We start from the raw sequence: 14,147 nt of genomic DNA on the forward strand, positions 1-14,147 counted from the left end.
CCTTTTATGTGGGGGTGAAAGTGGGGACAGAGCTGGGCTACAGGAAAGAAAGGAAAGTAGTTCCCTAATCCTGACGAGGCTGGGATAAAACCAAGACCTCTCAAAAAACTGAAAACACAAAATTCAGGATTTTAAAAACTTTTTCTAAATCTCAGTGACCCTTAGGCATTGGAGAAGTAATCACTGGTTACAAATTATTTACAGAAATCTTTCTAACGATAAGGGAGTTGAATGGTCATTTACCAAAGTTAGGTACTGTTAATAAGAAAACAAATTTTGTGTAGATATTTGGACAAGAAAGTAACTATTATTTTGAAGTTTAAGACTGTATGTCTTAATATGTAGTTCATTCATTCATTCATTTTTTCATTTGACATTTAATTACTAGATGCCTACTATGCACCAGCCACTATTCTAGGCACTTGAGACATACCAATGAGCAAAACATATAAACACTCCCTCACCCTAAGATTCAGAGACCCAGTCTGATGATTCTGTCAGTTGCCAATTGTGGCAATTCCAATTAAATATTCAGGTACTAGAGAGAAATATCACCAAGCCAGTGGAACAATTGGGCCCATTATAAGTCTAACTTGGTCTAATATGCCTCCCCCCTCAAAGAAGCAAACAAACAAAAGAAAAACCCATTTTGATTAGTGTACCACGGTGGCATTATAAGACTCTAGGAAATAAAGTCAGTTTATGACTGGTGTCCAGTATTCCCTGAAAGCCTGTGTATTTCCTTCTTCTCTGTGAGCAGTCACTCTAATAAATAGCTGCAGGGATCTCTGGAGAAGGGTTGGAAGAAAATTTATTTATTGCATAGGTATAGCAATGTTTCAGGGCCCTTCCTCAAGGGGCCCCAGCTTTTGCACTAATCAAGGGGCTTTTAGTCTTTGAATTGACCAACGTCTGGAAACTATGTGAGAGGAGATAACTCTCAATTGAGGGCAACAGCAACTCAAATCACGTTTTTGTCTACCAGACCTAGAGTTTCTTTTCTGTTATATGGATTAAGGAATACTCTAGTAGGATGACCTCATGTTTCTTTCCCAAGAGCACCCCAATCAGTTAACTACCATCAAAGATCTCTGTGGGCCGGGCATTCTCATTAACAGTATACATCCCTGCCACCCTTTATGGTAAATGCTCCCAACTTGTCACTGGTGGTCAGGGGCTGCCTCTTGGCCTCTGCTCCTCTGGGATCACATCATCCCCATTGGAACCTTGTACTTTCCTTGTCATATCTGGCCTACAAAGGAGAGCAACTGTAAGGTCTTCAAGGATGCTGGTTCTCCCCTCTCCAATGTGTTTCTCACTGCTTTAGTGAAAGTGAAGCCGAACCTGGCCTCTGTACCCTGACACCAAATTAAATCTTGGACACAGAGTTTTGGGTGAAGTAGAAAAGAATAGCTTTATTGCTTTGCCAGGCAAAGGGGGCCACAACAGGCTAATGCCCTCAAAACTCTGTGTCCTACCTGGAGTGAGTAGTGAGGAGTTTTATGGGAATGGTTCAAAGAGGGCATCATTAGCTCGTGGACATTCTTCTGATTGGTTGGTGGTGAGGTAACTGGGAGTCAGCACCATCAACCTTCTGGTTCCAACCGGTCTGCGGTCTACGTGCTTGTGGGCAGCATACAGTTAACTTCTCCCACCTGGTGGGTGTTTCAGTATCTGCAAAACAGCTCAAAGATATTGTGTGTTTCCCTTAATGAGGAGCCAGGACCCTGCCCCAAGGCTGCACTATTGTTTCTCTTGACTGCTCCTCCCTTGTCTCCACATCCCCTCCCTTCCCTAATTAGCGACTGCTTGAATCTGCCAGTTGGAACTCAGGGAAGGTCATGGAGGCTGAATGAAACCTATTTCCTATAATCAAAGAAATGGGGGACACAGAAAGGCTTTTGTGCCCAGGAGCCCCTCAGGGTCCTGTTTGGTATCAAAAGGAATGGCTTCTGAGTGTTCTTGCTGAACGAAATTGGGAAGTGAGTGTGCAAGTCACCCATGATAAATCTATCCCAGCATTCCTGTCTCTCCAAGCCTTTGAATTCCCTCCTCCACAAGCCAGAGAAGCTCTGGCATTTTATCCTCATTAAATGTAGGCCACCATTGAGTCCAGGTTTTAGTACACCTCCAGCTGCACAAACTAATATATTAAATCTAGACTCTCTAGTAAGTACACACATTTGAATGAATTCAGCTTGATATAGTGCTATATTTCATCCTTCTTGTCCTGACACCCTTAGAATCCACTCCTGCACATGTTCTCTGGGTTGCTGCTGATATGGAATAGCAAAATCTTTTGATGCAGAGCAGATAGGGAAGTGTACAAGTTCCCCTGGATCATATTGAGATATGACCCTTGTTCCTGACTTAAAGCTCACTGTTGTGGGTCTTAAGAGGAATGAGCATCCCTTTTAAAGATATTACCCCCCATCTGTCCTAGGTGAGGTTAGTATAGAGTTTTGAAGCAAAAGAAGTCTTATCTTCTCAGATGCAGGGTTTCAAGCTACTTCCACTGGCAATGATGGCTCAGAGTGAGTTGAGTTTCAAGATTGTCAGTTTTATCTGGGTCCAACAACATGTCCCTACTTGGAGTTTTAGTATTCTAATCTTTTTTTCTAACTTTTGCATGAGAAACTTGGTGAAATGTACATTCAGCTGACATTGTAATTCAGCAACCTGATCAATTAGATTTGTGTTTGATTATCAGCCATACCAGTGCCGTGGTAGCAAGAAATACATTCTATTAGGGCTGTCATGGAATCTTTCTGGCTCTTAGACTATGAATTGAGCTGAGAGTTAAAGGACCCAGGTTTGTCATTGTCTCTCTGTAAGTGCCCCAGTGCATCTAAAGGACCCGCCCACCCCACCATCCTCGTGGTCTTCATACTGCCTGATGGTCAAGTGTAGCAGCCACTCAAGCTTCCAGGGCACTCGCTTCAGTTGGCTCTTCATTCAGGTGACAACTGACTAACTGTGATGCCACTGCATGCCATGGATTACTATCATCCTCTGTCCTATTGGCAAACAACCCAGCAGTGGGCTCGGTTCCAAGGGTACAATCAAATCAATTTCCAAATGCCATCTCTATGGCTCCTCCTGGACATTCTTGGAACCAAATCTGTTTCAGTTAGGGTCTATTCAGAGGACAGAAACCAAACTGATTTCAACAGGGAAGGTTTCACATAAAGAATTGTTTAAGAATTACTAATAATAACAGGGTATTATCTACTGAGGAGGGGAAGAGAAATCTAAAGACTATAAGAAGAGCAGATAAGGAAGTTACTACTTATAGGGCTGAGGCACAGCACCCAAGAAAGGAACAAAATAGAAGAGGACACCCTCATCCTGGGCTGAGGTCCAGACCTCACTGGAAAGTCAGAGAAATGTCCTGAGGTACTGTGCTGTAGACTTGCTGGAAATCAGCCTGTAAGAGTGGTGTGCTGGGAATTGCCCTCTAGGAACTGCCCTCTATGGGACCAGGGGAGGCTGCCCACTGGTAGGTGCTGCTCCATGGAACTCTCTGGAAAGCTGCCTGCAGGGTTGGTGGCACTGAATCTGGCTGGGGATGAGCACCGCTGGGGGTCCCCATTCCTGCTGACCATTCACTGCTGCCAAACTAAGGCAAGGCAGGAGCATCACTGGACCCAGAAAGACAGGCTCCATCCTCCACTAGTGCCCTCTGCAGATAAAGCTGAACATCCAGCCAGCTGACAAGGGATATATGTTCCAGTGTCACAAGCAGGGCAATGAAGGTGGATTTGGAGCTGAGAGTAAACAAACTGACAGCTGGCACAGTTAGCCTGGGGGCTCGACAAGGGACTACCTTATTTGGGACCTGCCCACCTCTAACTTCTCACTGTTCCCCCTTTGACTTCTGCCCAGCCTGGAGAGTAGCCTGGCTCTTATCTATCATGTTTGGGTTATTTTTTGGGGTTTTTTGTGGGTTTTAAAAAATTTTTTAAACCAAATCTGGTGTTCTTTTCAGTTACCCTGAGTGCCAGCCTTTTGAAGACTCAAGAGTCTAAAATTGATTACCCTTTTCTCCATTTTCTTCTGTCAACCTTTCCTTTAGGCAATCCCGCAGAACTGTCTACCTGATTAAATGAAAGTGGGTGAAGGGGCATAAGAACATAGGATGAGGGAGAAAACTGGTTAATAAGTCAAAATATAATCTGCCATATCTCTATTGAGTAAAGATATTATATTCAAAAATACATTTCCATTTAAATACTGATATAGATATATGGAGAAGAATTCTTAACTTTAGTGCTATGTAAATAACTTCAAATAGCTTATTGGTTACCTTAATGATTCACTACTAAATTGAGAGAAAATATCCTTTGAAATTTAAATATAATTTCCATATGCCTGTCCTGCTAATTTTTATATTAAAAAACTTTTTAAATGGATGTATTTTGTTTCTTTATTGGAGTTCAAAGTATTATAAAGCAAGAATGAAACTATTAAAAACACCTTATTATTATGCTCTTACACTGCCAGTATAACAAATGATTTCATATTTTTGGCAAGATGGAATTCCTTGCTACAAGTTAAGATACAATCATGGTGGTTGTAAAAATGTATTTCCAGAATACTTTAAAGTTTATGACATTGCTCATAGTAAGGAATGATTCCTCTTTGGGGAACCTTAAATTACAGTGCTAACCAAAGTCACTGCCTTTCAAATAAAGGAGATAAATACAAGTCTAAACATTACACTCACGTATTTACCAAAGCTTAAAGACCAAGATCAATTTTTTCTGTCTCGTAATTGCAAAGGAAAACTTCTGAAAATAAAACTGAATGGACAAACAAACAAAAAAACCTTCTTGTTCACATATTTATTTACTGTATAAATTCCTGCAGACTTAAGCTGTGGTAGTACCCTGAATTGCAGAGCCAGATCCCTTCTGACAACCAACAAGTGACTTTAAATGGGAAACTGCTTACTTTTGGCTGGTGGTGGCCTTTCTTATCCAGTTTCCATGGAGACAAATCTGTGGAAACCATCTAAAAGCAACTATTTTAAAAGACAGGATGTTAGAATCCTAACTCTGCCTTCAGTGATTTGACATCTGTTTTCATCAAAAATAAGATGGGAATCTTAAGACCAGTAAGCTGAGAATGAAATCAGTGGTTCATTTCCATTGCTGGAAACCAAAATCGATCTTTGAGCATATAAGGTGACTAAGGTACATACATTATCTTTTAGTAGGAGTCTTTATGTGTTATTGCTTAGGTAGAACCTGTGCAGCCAACGTAAGCTTTGGATTTAACTCTATAGTTAAGATTTGATTGTTATGTTAAATAAATGCTTTAAAAATCAGCATATAGCAATCTCCTCTTAAATAGTAATATGTCAAAATAACTTTTTTTCAGTAGAAAATATATTGTTTGAGTCACTATCAAAGGGGGCCCTGTGGGCTACTGATGGTCTGCCAATGTATTTTTGGAGATACTAGTTCTTTAGAAAGAATCCATGTATTATGTTTGTGAAAACCTACAATATAAATGTATAAGATTTCTTTTTTTTTTTTCTGCTGTTACTTTATTTGGTATGATAAAAACAAACAAAAGCCACACTTTTAGACTCGTGACATTGAAGGAACCATTACCTTTTCTAGAATCAGTTTCTTCATCAGTAAAATTCAGGTAGCTTATGGGACTATTGTGATAAAGGAAATAAAGTATGTGAAATGTTTATAAAGTGCTATACTTGTGTAATGCTAGTGGTGATGGTATTTGCTCTCGAACAATCGTTGTGCTGGCAGACTCACTACCTCAGAAAGTATCTTGGGTGTTATATAATGTCTGATTTCCTCACCTATAGGATAGTACCTACTTCATAAGTTTATTGTCGAGAAAAAAGTGAGCTAATGCACATGAAAGAGTAACCATAGTGCCTGGCACATACAAGTCATAGGTATTAGTAATTTTATTCTTAGTATTATAATTCTTATATATATATAATTATACTTATATTATCTGCAGTTTTAAGTTATGTGTGAGTCATCATTCTGTGCAAAATTTTTAATTCTTCCATGAAAACTTTAAAGATAGGGTGCTGTCGCTTGTGATAATTATTCTGATAAGATAGAATAGCTTTCTAATACTGCCCTGTATATGAATCTTAAGTTGACTGAATATTAACTTATGCAAGAAAGTTTTTGTGAGGATTAATTCAGACCATCAGGAGTAGTAAAAGCAATTCTAAGTTAACTAGAGGCTTATCAAGTTAAATGAATAGCAAGGTTTTAAGAGTATCTGAATTAATGTGATACTGATGGCTGCCACAACCGGGGTAAGTCACTTTTGAAGGACCCACTGGTGCTGTAGCAGACAGTGAGTTATGTCAGAAAGGGCTGCTACCTTTACCCTTGACAGGTAGAATCATGCTGGGCATCAACTAGAAGGTCCTGGGCCAACACTGCCCTTTGGTGTTTGACTTAGGGAAGTGGCAACTTCTGGTGGGTAACAGTAGGGAATTATCAAGACCAAAAATGTGTCTTGAGGTACTTCCCTTACCTTCTCCACTCAAACCAGTGGCTTCCTACTATTTACTTATTAAATCTAACTCATCCTGCTGAGCCCTAATGTATACAAATTCATTTCTCTCTTTCTTCTTGATAAGATTGGCCCCTCCAATCTGATCTCTCTCCAGCTGTATATTCAGAAGCAGGCCTCTGACCCTGTACTAATGCAGATGTGTGCTTCCTGGTCCAAAGTGTCAGATCCTTCAGGACAAGGACCATGATGAGAGTGTTCAGCATGGTTCTGGGCATGATACAAGCACTTAAGCATTCATAGAATGCATCTTTCCTTGTAAGTCTGTTGTTTGCAAAATTCAATTTATACGCACAACTAATATATAATTTAGTCATTCTATGAAAAAATAATATAAATAAAATGAAAGAACAGTAACATAATTAGAAGTAGTCTTTTGAAAGAGAACAGAGTGATGTGTTTCTTCTGGATTGTAGAATGAAAAATTGTAACATTAAGTCATGCTATTTGGAGTAAAATTTAAATTCTTATTTAGTCCTGTTGAGTGAATATTGCTACCCTCACAAATGCTTCCTGGGAGTCAGCTATGCATAGTTAACAATGTGCTTATAATGATTTTCTCATTTTATGCAGCTTCCTCCAGCTTTGCACCACAATTTGAAAAGAAGGGTTATAGAGAGATTCAAGAAATCCCTCTTCAGCCAGCAGAGTAACCCTTGTAATTTGAAATCTGAAATTAAAAAGGTACAGTATTCTACATATAGGAATTCTTCTTTGACTAACAAAAAAAGTCATAAGAATTAAATTTTATACCTCCTGTGCTTGTATCCTCTATTTAAAGCTCTGCCCTCTGCTAAAGGGTATTATCAATGTTTGTCTTAGTCCATTTGGGCTGCTATAGTAAAAATATCATAAAGTGCAGAGTTTATAAACAGCAAGAATTTATTGCTTATGGTTCTGGTAGCTGGAAGTTCAAGATCGAGGTACCAGCACGGTCAGGTCTGGTAAGGACCCTCTTCCAGGTTGCAGACTGCCGACTTCTTGCTGTATACTTACATGGCAGAGGAAGCAAGGGAGCTCTTCCAGGCCTCTTTTATAAGCGTATTTTTTATAAGAACACTTATATAAGGGCTTTATCTTTATGGCCTAATTACCTCCCAAAGGTCCCACCTTGGAGGTTAGTTTCAATATACAAATTTTGGGGGACACAAACATTGAGACCATAGCACTGCTTAAGATACTAAATCGAGGATATGTCTTTGCCTCTAATTTTCTCCCCTTTATTTCTGAAGCCATTGTTCTCAGAAGACTAATAGAAAGTTCTTTCAGTATTATTGCATGTTTTCCTAAGAAGAAATGTTATTAAATATCTTTAATTTAAATAAATATATATGTCTTTTTTAGAGAATTCTATTCCAACCTTTGTTAGAATATTCTTCAATGAGCCCCTAAATTGAGCTTTGCAACTCTGAACAAGTCACTTAACCATCTGAGGCCATGATTTTTATCACCTGTGAGGGTGGAATGAACAATTTCTAAGGTTCTTTTCGTCTTCAACATTCCATGGTCTCCTAGACTTTGGGTGCTGGTAAATAGTTCTATTCTTACATAAGGAAACTAAATCACAAAGAGGTTAAATCAACCAGACAGAAAGAAAATTGTTTATTTCTGGTTAACACAACTTGGCAATAGGAAATCCGTTTGACCTGGTCAGTAGCCATTTTGATACAGGCCTTTGAGGTGGTCACAGGCTCCCATTCTCCTGTCCCAGAAAGACACAAGGCCCAAACAGCTTGGGCCCAGTTGTGTAAAGATGCTTGATCCCACTCCAATTTTGTATATTTTTTAAAAACTTCAGCATATACATAAACTTTGGCACAGGCATGCTGCCAATGAACTTTTTCTTTAAGGTTTCTTTTTCTTTTACTGTATCCAATCTGTAGTATAAATTAACTCATAATTCGTGCAATGTTGGAGGACAGAGGGAACCAAAAGTGCCCACTGAACTGAGAAGGCATCTTGAGACAGAAAATCGAGGCAGGCAGCTCCATGTAATCAATGGACCAGTTTATTACAGGATAAGTTACAGGGTGGGATCTGGATCAGGTGGACAACGACCCAGAAGCATTCGCAGCTGCACTCCACACCTCTGAGGGGACATTGGGACAATTTTATAGTTAACCAAGGAGTTGGGGGGCTGCTCGGAAATAGGACGTGCCTTCCTAAGTCAAGTTTTATGAATGGGTAACTGGTCTCGTGGGCGCTGGGAATACGTCAGCAAAGGTCTTCATCATTGTTTAGGGACTAACAGAGCATGGAGGCCAACCTGGTCCTAATGATTATTAAACAATGTCTCTTAACTACAAAGCTCCTAATGACAGAGAAGTGATTTATTGTGCAGTACAGTCCTGGATAGGGTCAGCGGGAGGACAGGAGGAACTGTATGGGCCCAAGGTAGCATCAGTTATGCTAACGGTCATATACGCTCTTTGATAAGAAATGCAAACAGTATGTTTTTGCTTTTTTGCCTTACATCAGTGGTGTCTGCACATACACAAACAGGAGATGGGGGAAAAAACACATAGCTGCAGGTAAACAAAACATAAACCCTACCTCATCAGAGATTAGAGATTTTATGTGTTGTCTTGGCAAATAAGGCCAAGAAACAAAGCTAGGGGAGATCAAAACAGAAGTGGAGGAGACTTCAAATATTTATTTTAGGATATTCACATATTGCATCATGAATACCAATAAATAGATTTTAAAGACAGAAGCTCAAGTCTCCCATGAAAACGTTACATGTTGATAAGTTTTATATTCTTATTAAAATGATATTCAGAATAATCCAGTTTGTACACACTTTTATTTTAACAGAAATCCTAGCTTTATGAGAGGAAGGTGCCTGCTGCAAACTGAGGCATGAAGGGGGCTGCAACCTGTCCCTGCTCCGTGTTTCCAGCAGTGCCTGTCCTTAGCGCAAATCATCGTCTCTTTTGTGACTTAGGTTTTCAGTTTGGCCTCCTTCCTTGGTGTCTTTCTTTTCCTCCTTTTGTTTAGCTGTGCCACCCACTTCCAACCTTGTGTGCTTCCTCTGCTGTGGCGGCATCTCTCACAGGAGCATCTCATCTCTGTTCTTGGTCTGGGGCATGAGGGGACCGAAGGGGGCATAGATTCATACTCCTTTCAACTGGGTTAAGACGCAGATTAAATTATCCTATGAAGAATGCTATGCTCTCCTCATCTGATATTATAAGCCTGTGGTGCTTCATACCCTTATGAAATATACCCTATAATCGGGGGCAGGCCTCACCTCCTATGAGCTAAAGAAATTGGAAGCCTGGGATATTAACCAGCGCCTCCATTAACACTTTTCTTAATTTTCCTTGTCCAGAATTAATCTCCCCTTTCTCTATGCTTCAATCACTTTTTCACTCATATCGTTGTGTTTTAAATAGCTTTTCATTCAAAAGCTATTTAGCTCACATGTCTGTTTACCTAAGGGTAGTGAGTTTATCTTGTTCATCTTTGATTCCCCAGAGTCGTACATGGTGCATGGTAGATGCTTAATGAATAATTGTTGAATATAGAATAAATTCTAGATTGATAGACATATTCTATATAACATATCCTATATTGGTTCTATTCTTTATTGATATATAAATATTGATAAATATATTTATATATTTCTCCATGAAAAAAAAGAAGCCCTCCTGCCCCCAGTCTAAACCTAAATGAGAAAAGTTTGTGACCTGTTTTTCCCCCTTTCTGGTGTAATCTTTAGTTAGTGACAATTTTTTTCAGAAATGGCTTTATCATCCCTTGTACAATCATAGAGGAGTAGCCCATTAGCCTTTGAATGACACGGTCACCCCACACCATGGCCTTGGAAGAAGTGGTGACAACACATAATGTGCATGTGATTTCCACCCTCCCCTCTGAAGCTTCTCCTAAAATCCTGGGACTCCATGTCTGCAGTTTGAAGGGGTCATTATGGGATGATTGCAACTTACTTATGAGTGGCCTGAGGCCCAGCAGGCTGGACAGAAGAGTCAAAACATGGAAGAACCCTTTTCCAAGAAATGAGCCTTTTTATTTATGACTCACCTGAGGTGTCTTCAGTGCATGCTACTCAACCTTGGCTAGAATTGCAGGGTGAACAAAGCATCTATGCAATTGCATAGGTGTCTTTGAGAACTAGGGTTTTCAGCATGGGAGAAAGGAGAAACAGAAACAAAGTAGAAAATACTAATTCAAATTAGAAGTATCAATATGAATCAGTACGAATTCATGATAGATCTTATCTTTTAAAAAAGACACATATTTCCTAAATTTCACTAAAATGATATAGAAACGAAGCAAGCGGCAGTGTGCTCCCTTTGCACCCATAGCTTTGGAAATATAGCCCATTGCAGCTCTTGAGCAGGAACTGAATGAGACTAGGCTCGAATATCTTGACATAACAGAATACATGGCAAGGATGCTGTCAAGGACTACTGAGCATGTGTCAAAAGGACTCAGGAGCCAACAAAGAGGCTCTCACAGACTATCTATTGGATAATTAAAACGTCAATAAGAATAATAACCAAAATTGATTGAAAACATTAACTAATGTTTAAATCCAAGAGTTCACAAAAGTAAAAAAAAAAAAAAAATCCCTCATTGGTTACCTTTGAAAGATGCTAAGTGACCAACTTGTTATTTTGAAAATTGTTTACAAAAGGAAAGAATCAAACATTTATTCTGCCCTTCACTTATGAATTCTATCTCAGGGTAACTAAATTGATGAGGGGGAAGTTTCTCATTACAGAAGTACTTCAGGTAATAAGTACTGAAGGAATAAAAAATACTGTCATTTTGCAGCCCCTGAATGAAATAATGGATCTGACATGATCACTACTGGCTGCTGACATCACAAAAAGAGGAACAACCGGACAGTACATGCCTCCTGATGGATGTGCACAGCACATCTGTGAAATGTACATGCTAAACACTTGAATCTGCATCTGATCAGCCTCTGAGATTTAAGCATAAGAAAATAGTGAGTGTAAATACTGGGCATTTCTGTTAACAAAGTGGCCTAGAAAGTCTAATAAAAACTAATAGAAAGGAGCTGTAGGTTAGAAAAAATGAAAAATAAGGCAATATTTTATGTCTTAACATGTTATGTAATTCAGTCAAAGAGGACAAGAAAAATCTAAAGAAAAAAAGATCAGAGGACTGACGAGTGAAGTGTGATAAAACATGTTGAAACATTTCTCATTTCTGGCACCTAATTTCATTTCTTTTCTTTCTTTTTTTTAACATCTTTATTGGGGTATAATTGCTTTACAATGGTGTGTTAGTTTCTGATTTATAACAAAGTGAATCAGTTATACATATGTTAACATTTATTTTCGCTTAATTTCCTTCAGAGTTCTATCTCAGTTGATTAGGTTCCAAATCATTTATGTAGTTGTTCTACAGAAAAGATAGCCTTATTTTATGATATGGAAAAGAAGATACAATTTGGGGAATTTAATGAGGATTACATTTGTAGTTTCTCCTACAAATTTTATTTTCTTCTCTTTAGTTTTTGCTTAAAAAGTACTATATACTCAATTGACCAATAAAGTGCTAAAATTGTTCAATATTTGCTCAAAATTAGTGGTTTTTTGGGGGGAGAGGTAGTATATAGTGATATAATCTTTTCTCTGTAATATTTACTTGACTTGTTTAGTTCAAAAGTGCATACAATTATTTGCTCCTTAGAACTGTAGATGTTTATTCAGAGCAGAAGAGCCCTTTTATAAAAATTTATTTTGTATTGAAGTATAGTTGATTTACAATGTTGTGTTAGTTTCTGGTGTATAGCAAAGTGATTCATTTATACATATATATGTATATGCATAAAGAATATATATATTCTTTTCTCATATTCTTTTCCATTATGGTTTATGATAGGATACTGAATACAGTCCTCTGTCCTCTAGAGTAGGATCTTGTTGTTCCTCCATTCTATATATAATAGTTTGCATCTGCTAATTCCAAACTCCCAATCCATCCCTCCCCCACCCCTCTCCTCCTTGGCAAACACAAGTCTGTTCTCTGTGTGTGTGAATCTGTTTATGTCATATTTTTGATTCCACATATAAGTGATATCATATGGATTTGTCTTTCTGACTTAGTTCACTTAAATGACAATCTCTAGGTCCATCCATGTTGCTTCAAATGGCATTATTTCATTCTTATTTTATAGTTAAGTAGTATTCCATTGTATATATACACCACGTGTTCTTTACCCATTCATCTGTCAATGGACACTTAGGTTGCTTCCATGTCTTGGCTATTGTAAATAGTGTTGCTATGAATATTGGGGTACATGTATCTTTTCAAATTATAGTTTTCTCTGGATGTATGCCCAGGGGAGGGATTGCTGGATCATATGGCAACTCTATTTTTAGTTTTTTGAGGAACCTCCATACTGTTTTCAATATTGGCTGCACCAATTTACATTCCCACCAACAGTGTAGGAGGGTTCCCCTTTCTCCACACCCTCTCCAGCATTTATTGTTTGTAGATTTTTGATGATGGCCATTCTGACCCATGTGAGGTGGTACCTCATCATAGTTTTGATTTGCATTTCTCTAATAAGTCGTGATGTTGAGCATCTTCTCATATGCCTCATGGCCATCTGTATGTCTTCTTTGGAGAAATGCCAATTTAGGTCTTCTACCATTTTTTGTTTGGGTTTTTTTTGTTACTGAGTTGTATGAGCTATTTGTATATTTTGGAAATTAATCCCTTGTCGGTAACATTGTTTGCAACTATTTTCTCCCAGTCCGTAGGTTGTCTTTTCATTTTGTTTATGGTTTCCTTTGCTGTGCAAAAGCTTATACGTTTAATTAGGCCCTATTTGTTTATTTTTACTTTTATTTCTATTGTCTTAAGAGACTGACCTAGGAAAACATTAGTATGATTTATGTCAGAGAATGTTTTGCCTATGTTCTCTTCTAGGAGTTTTACGGTGTCATGTCTTATATTTAAGTCTATAAACCATTTTGAGTTTGTTTTGTGTATGGTGTGTGTTCTAACTTCATTGATTTACATGTGGCTGTCCAGGTTTCCCAACACCACTTGCCTAAGAGACTGTCTTTTCCCCATTTTATATTCTTGCCTCCTTTGTTGAAGATTAATTGACTGTAGGTATGTGGGTCTATTTCTGGGCTCTATATTCTGTTCCATTGATCCATATGTCTGTTTTTGTGCCAGTACTGTGCTGTTTTGATTGCTGTAGCCTTGTAGTATTGTCTGAAGTCTGGGAGGGTTATGTCTCCTACTTCGTTCTTTTTCCTTGGGATTGCTTTGGCAATTCTGGGTCTTTTATGATTCCATATAAATTTTAGGATTATTTGTTCTAGTTCTGTGAAAAATGTCATGGGTAATTTGATAGGGATTGCATTAAATCTGTAGATTGTTTTAGGTATGGCCATTTTAACAATATTAATTCTTCCAATCCAAGAGCATGGGATATTTTTCCATTTCTTTGAATCACCTTCAGTTTCCTTTATTAACGTTTTATAGTTCTCAGTGTACAACAAGCCTTTCATCTCCTTGGTCAGGTTTATTCCTAGGTTTTTTGGGTTTTTCTTGTTTTGTTTTTT

At 38.4% G+C, this 14,147-nt stretch overlaps 1 protein-coding gene across 11 annotated transcripts in view; it reads left to right on the forward strand.

Moving 5' to 3' along the window:
* NEK10 (NIMA related kinase 10) overlaps positions 1-14,147 on the forward strand; it is a 325,496-nt gene that overhangs the window by 275,867 nt on the left and 35,482 nt on the right. For 10 of the 11 annotated variants that reach the window (XR_014232504.1, XM_082346463.1, XM_082346466.1 and 7 more), the window contains one exon: positions 7,141-7,251. Coding sequence is in view for 9 of the 11 variants with exons in the window: in XM_082346463.1 (XP_082202589.1) it covers positions 7,141-7,251 (111 nt within the window). In the remaining 2 variants the exon portion in view is untranslated. Of the gene's footprint in view, positions 1-7,140; positions 7,252-14,147 lie in introns of those variants that run through there. The other variant, XR_014232505.1, reaches the window with a different exon arrangement.

Source organism: Balaenoptera borealis (assembly GCF_965194805.1).
Source record: "Balaenoptera borealis genome assembly, chromosome: 12".
Taxonomy (NCBI): Eukaryota; Metazoa; Chordata; class Mammalia; order Artiodactyla; family Balaenopteridae; genus Balaenoptera; species Balaenoptera borealis.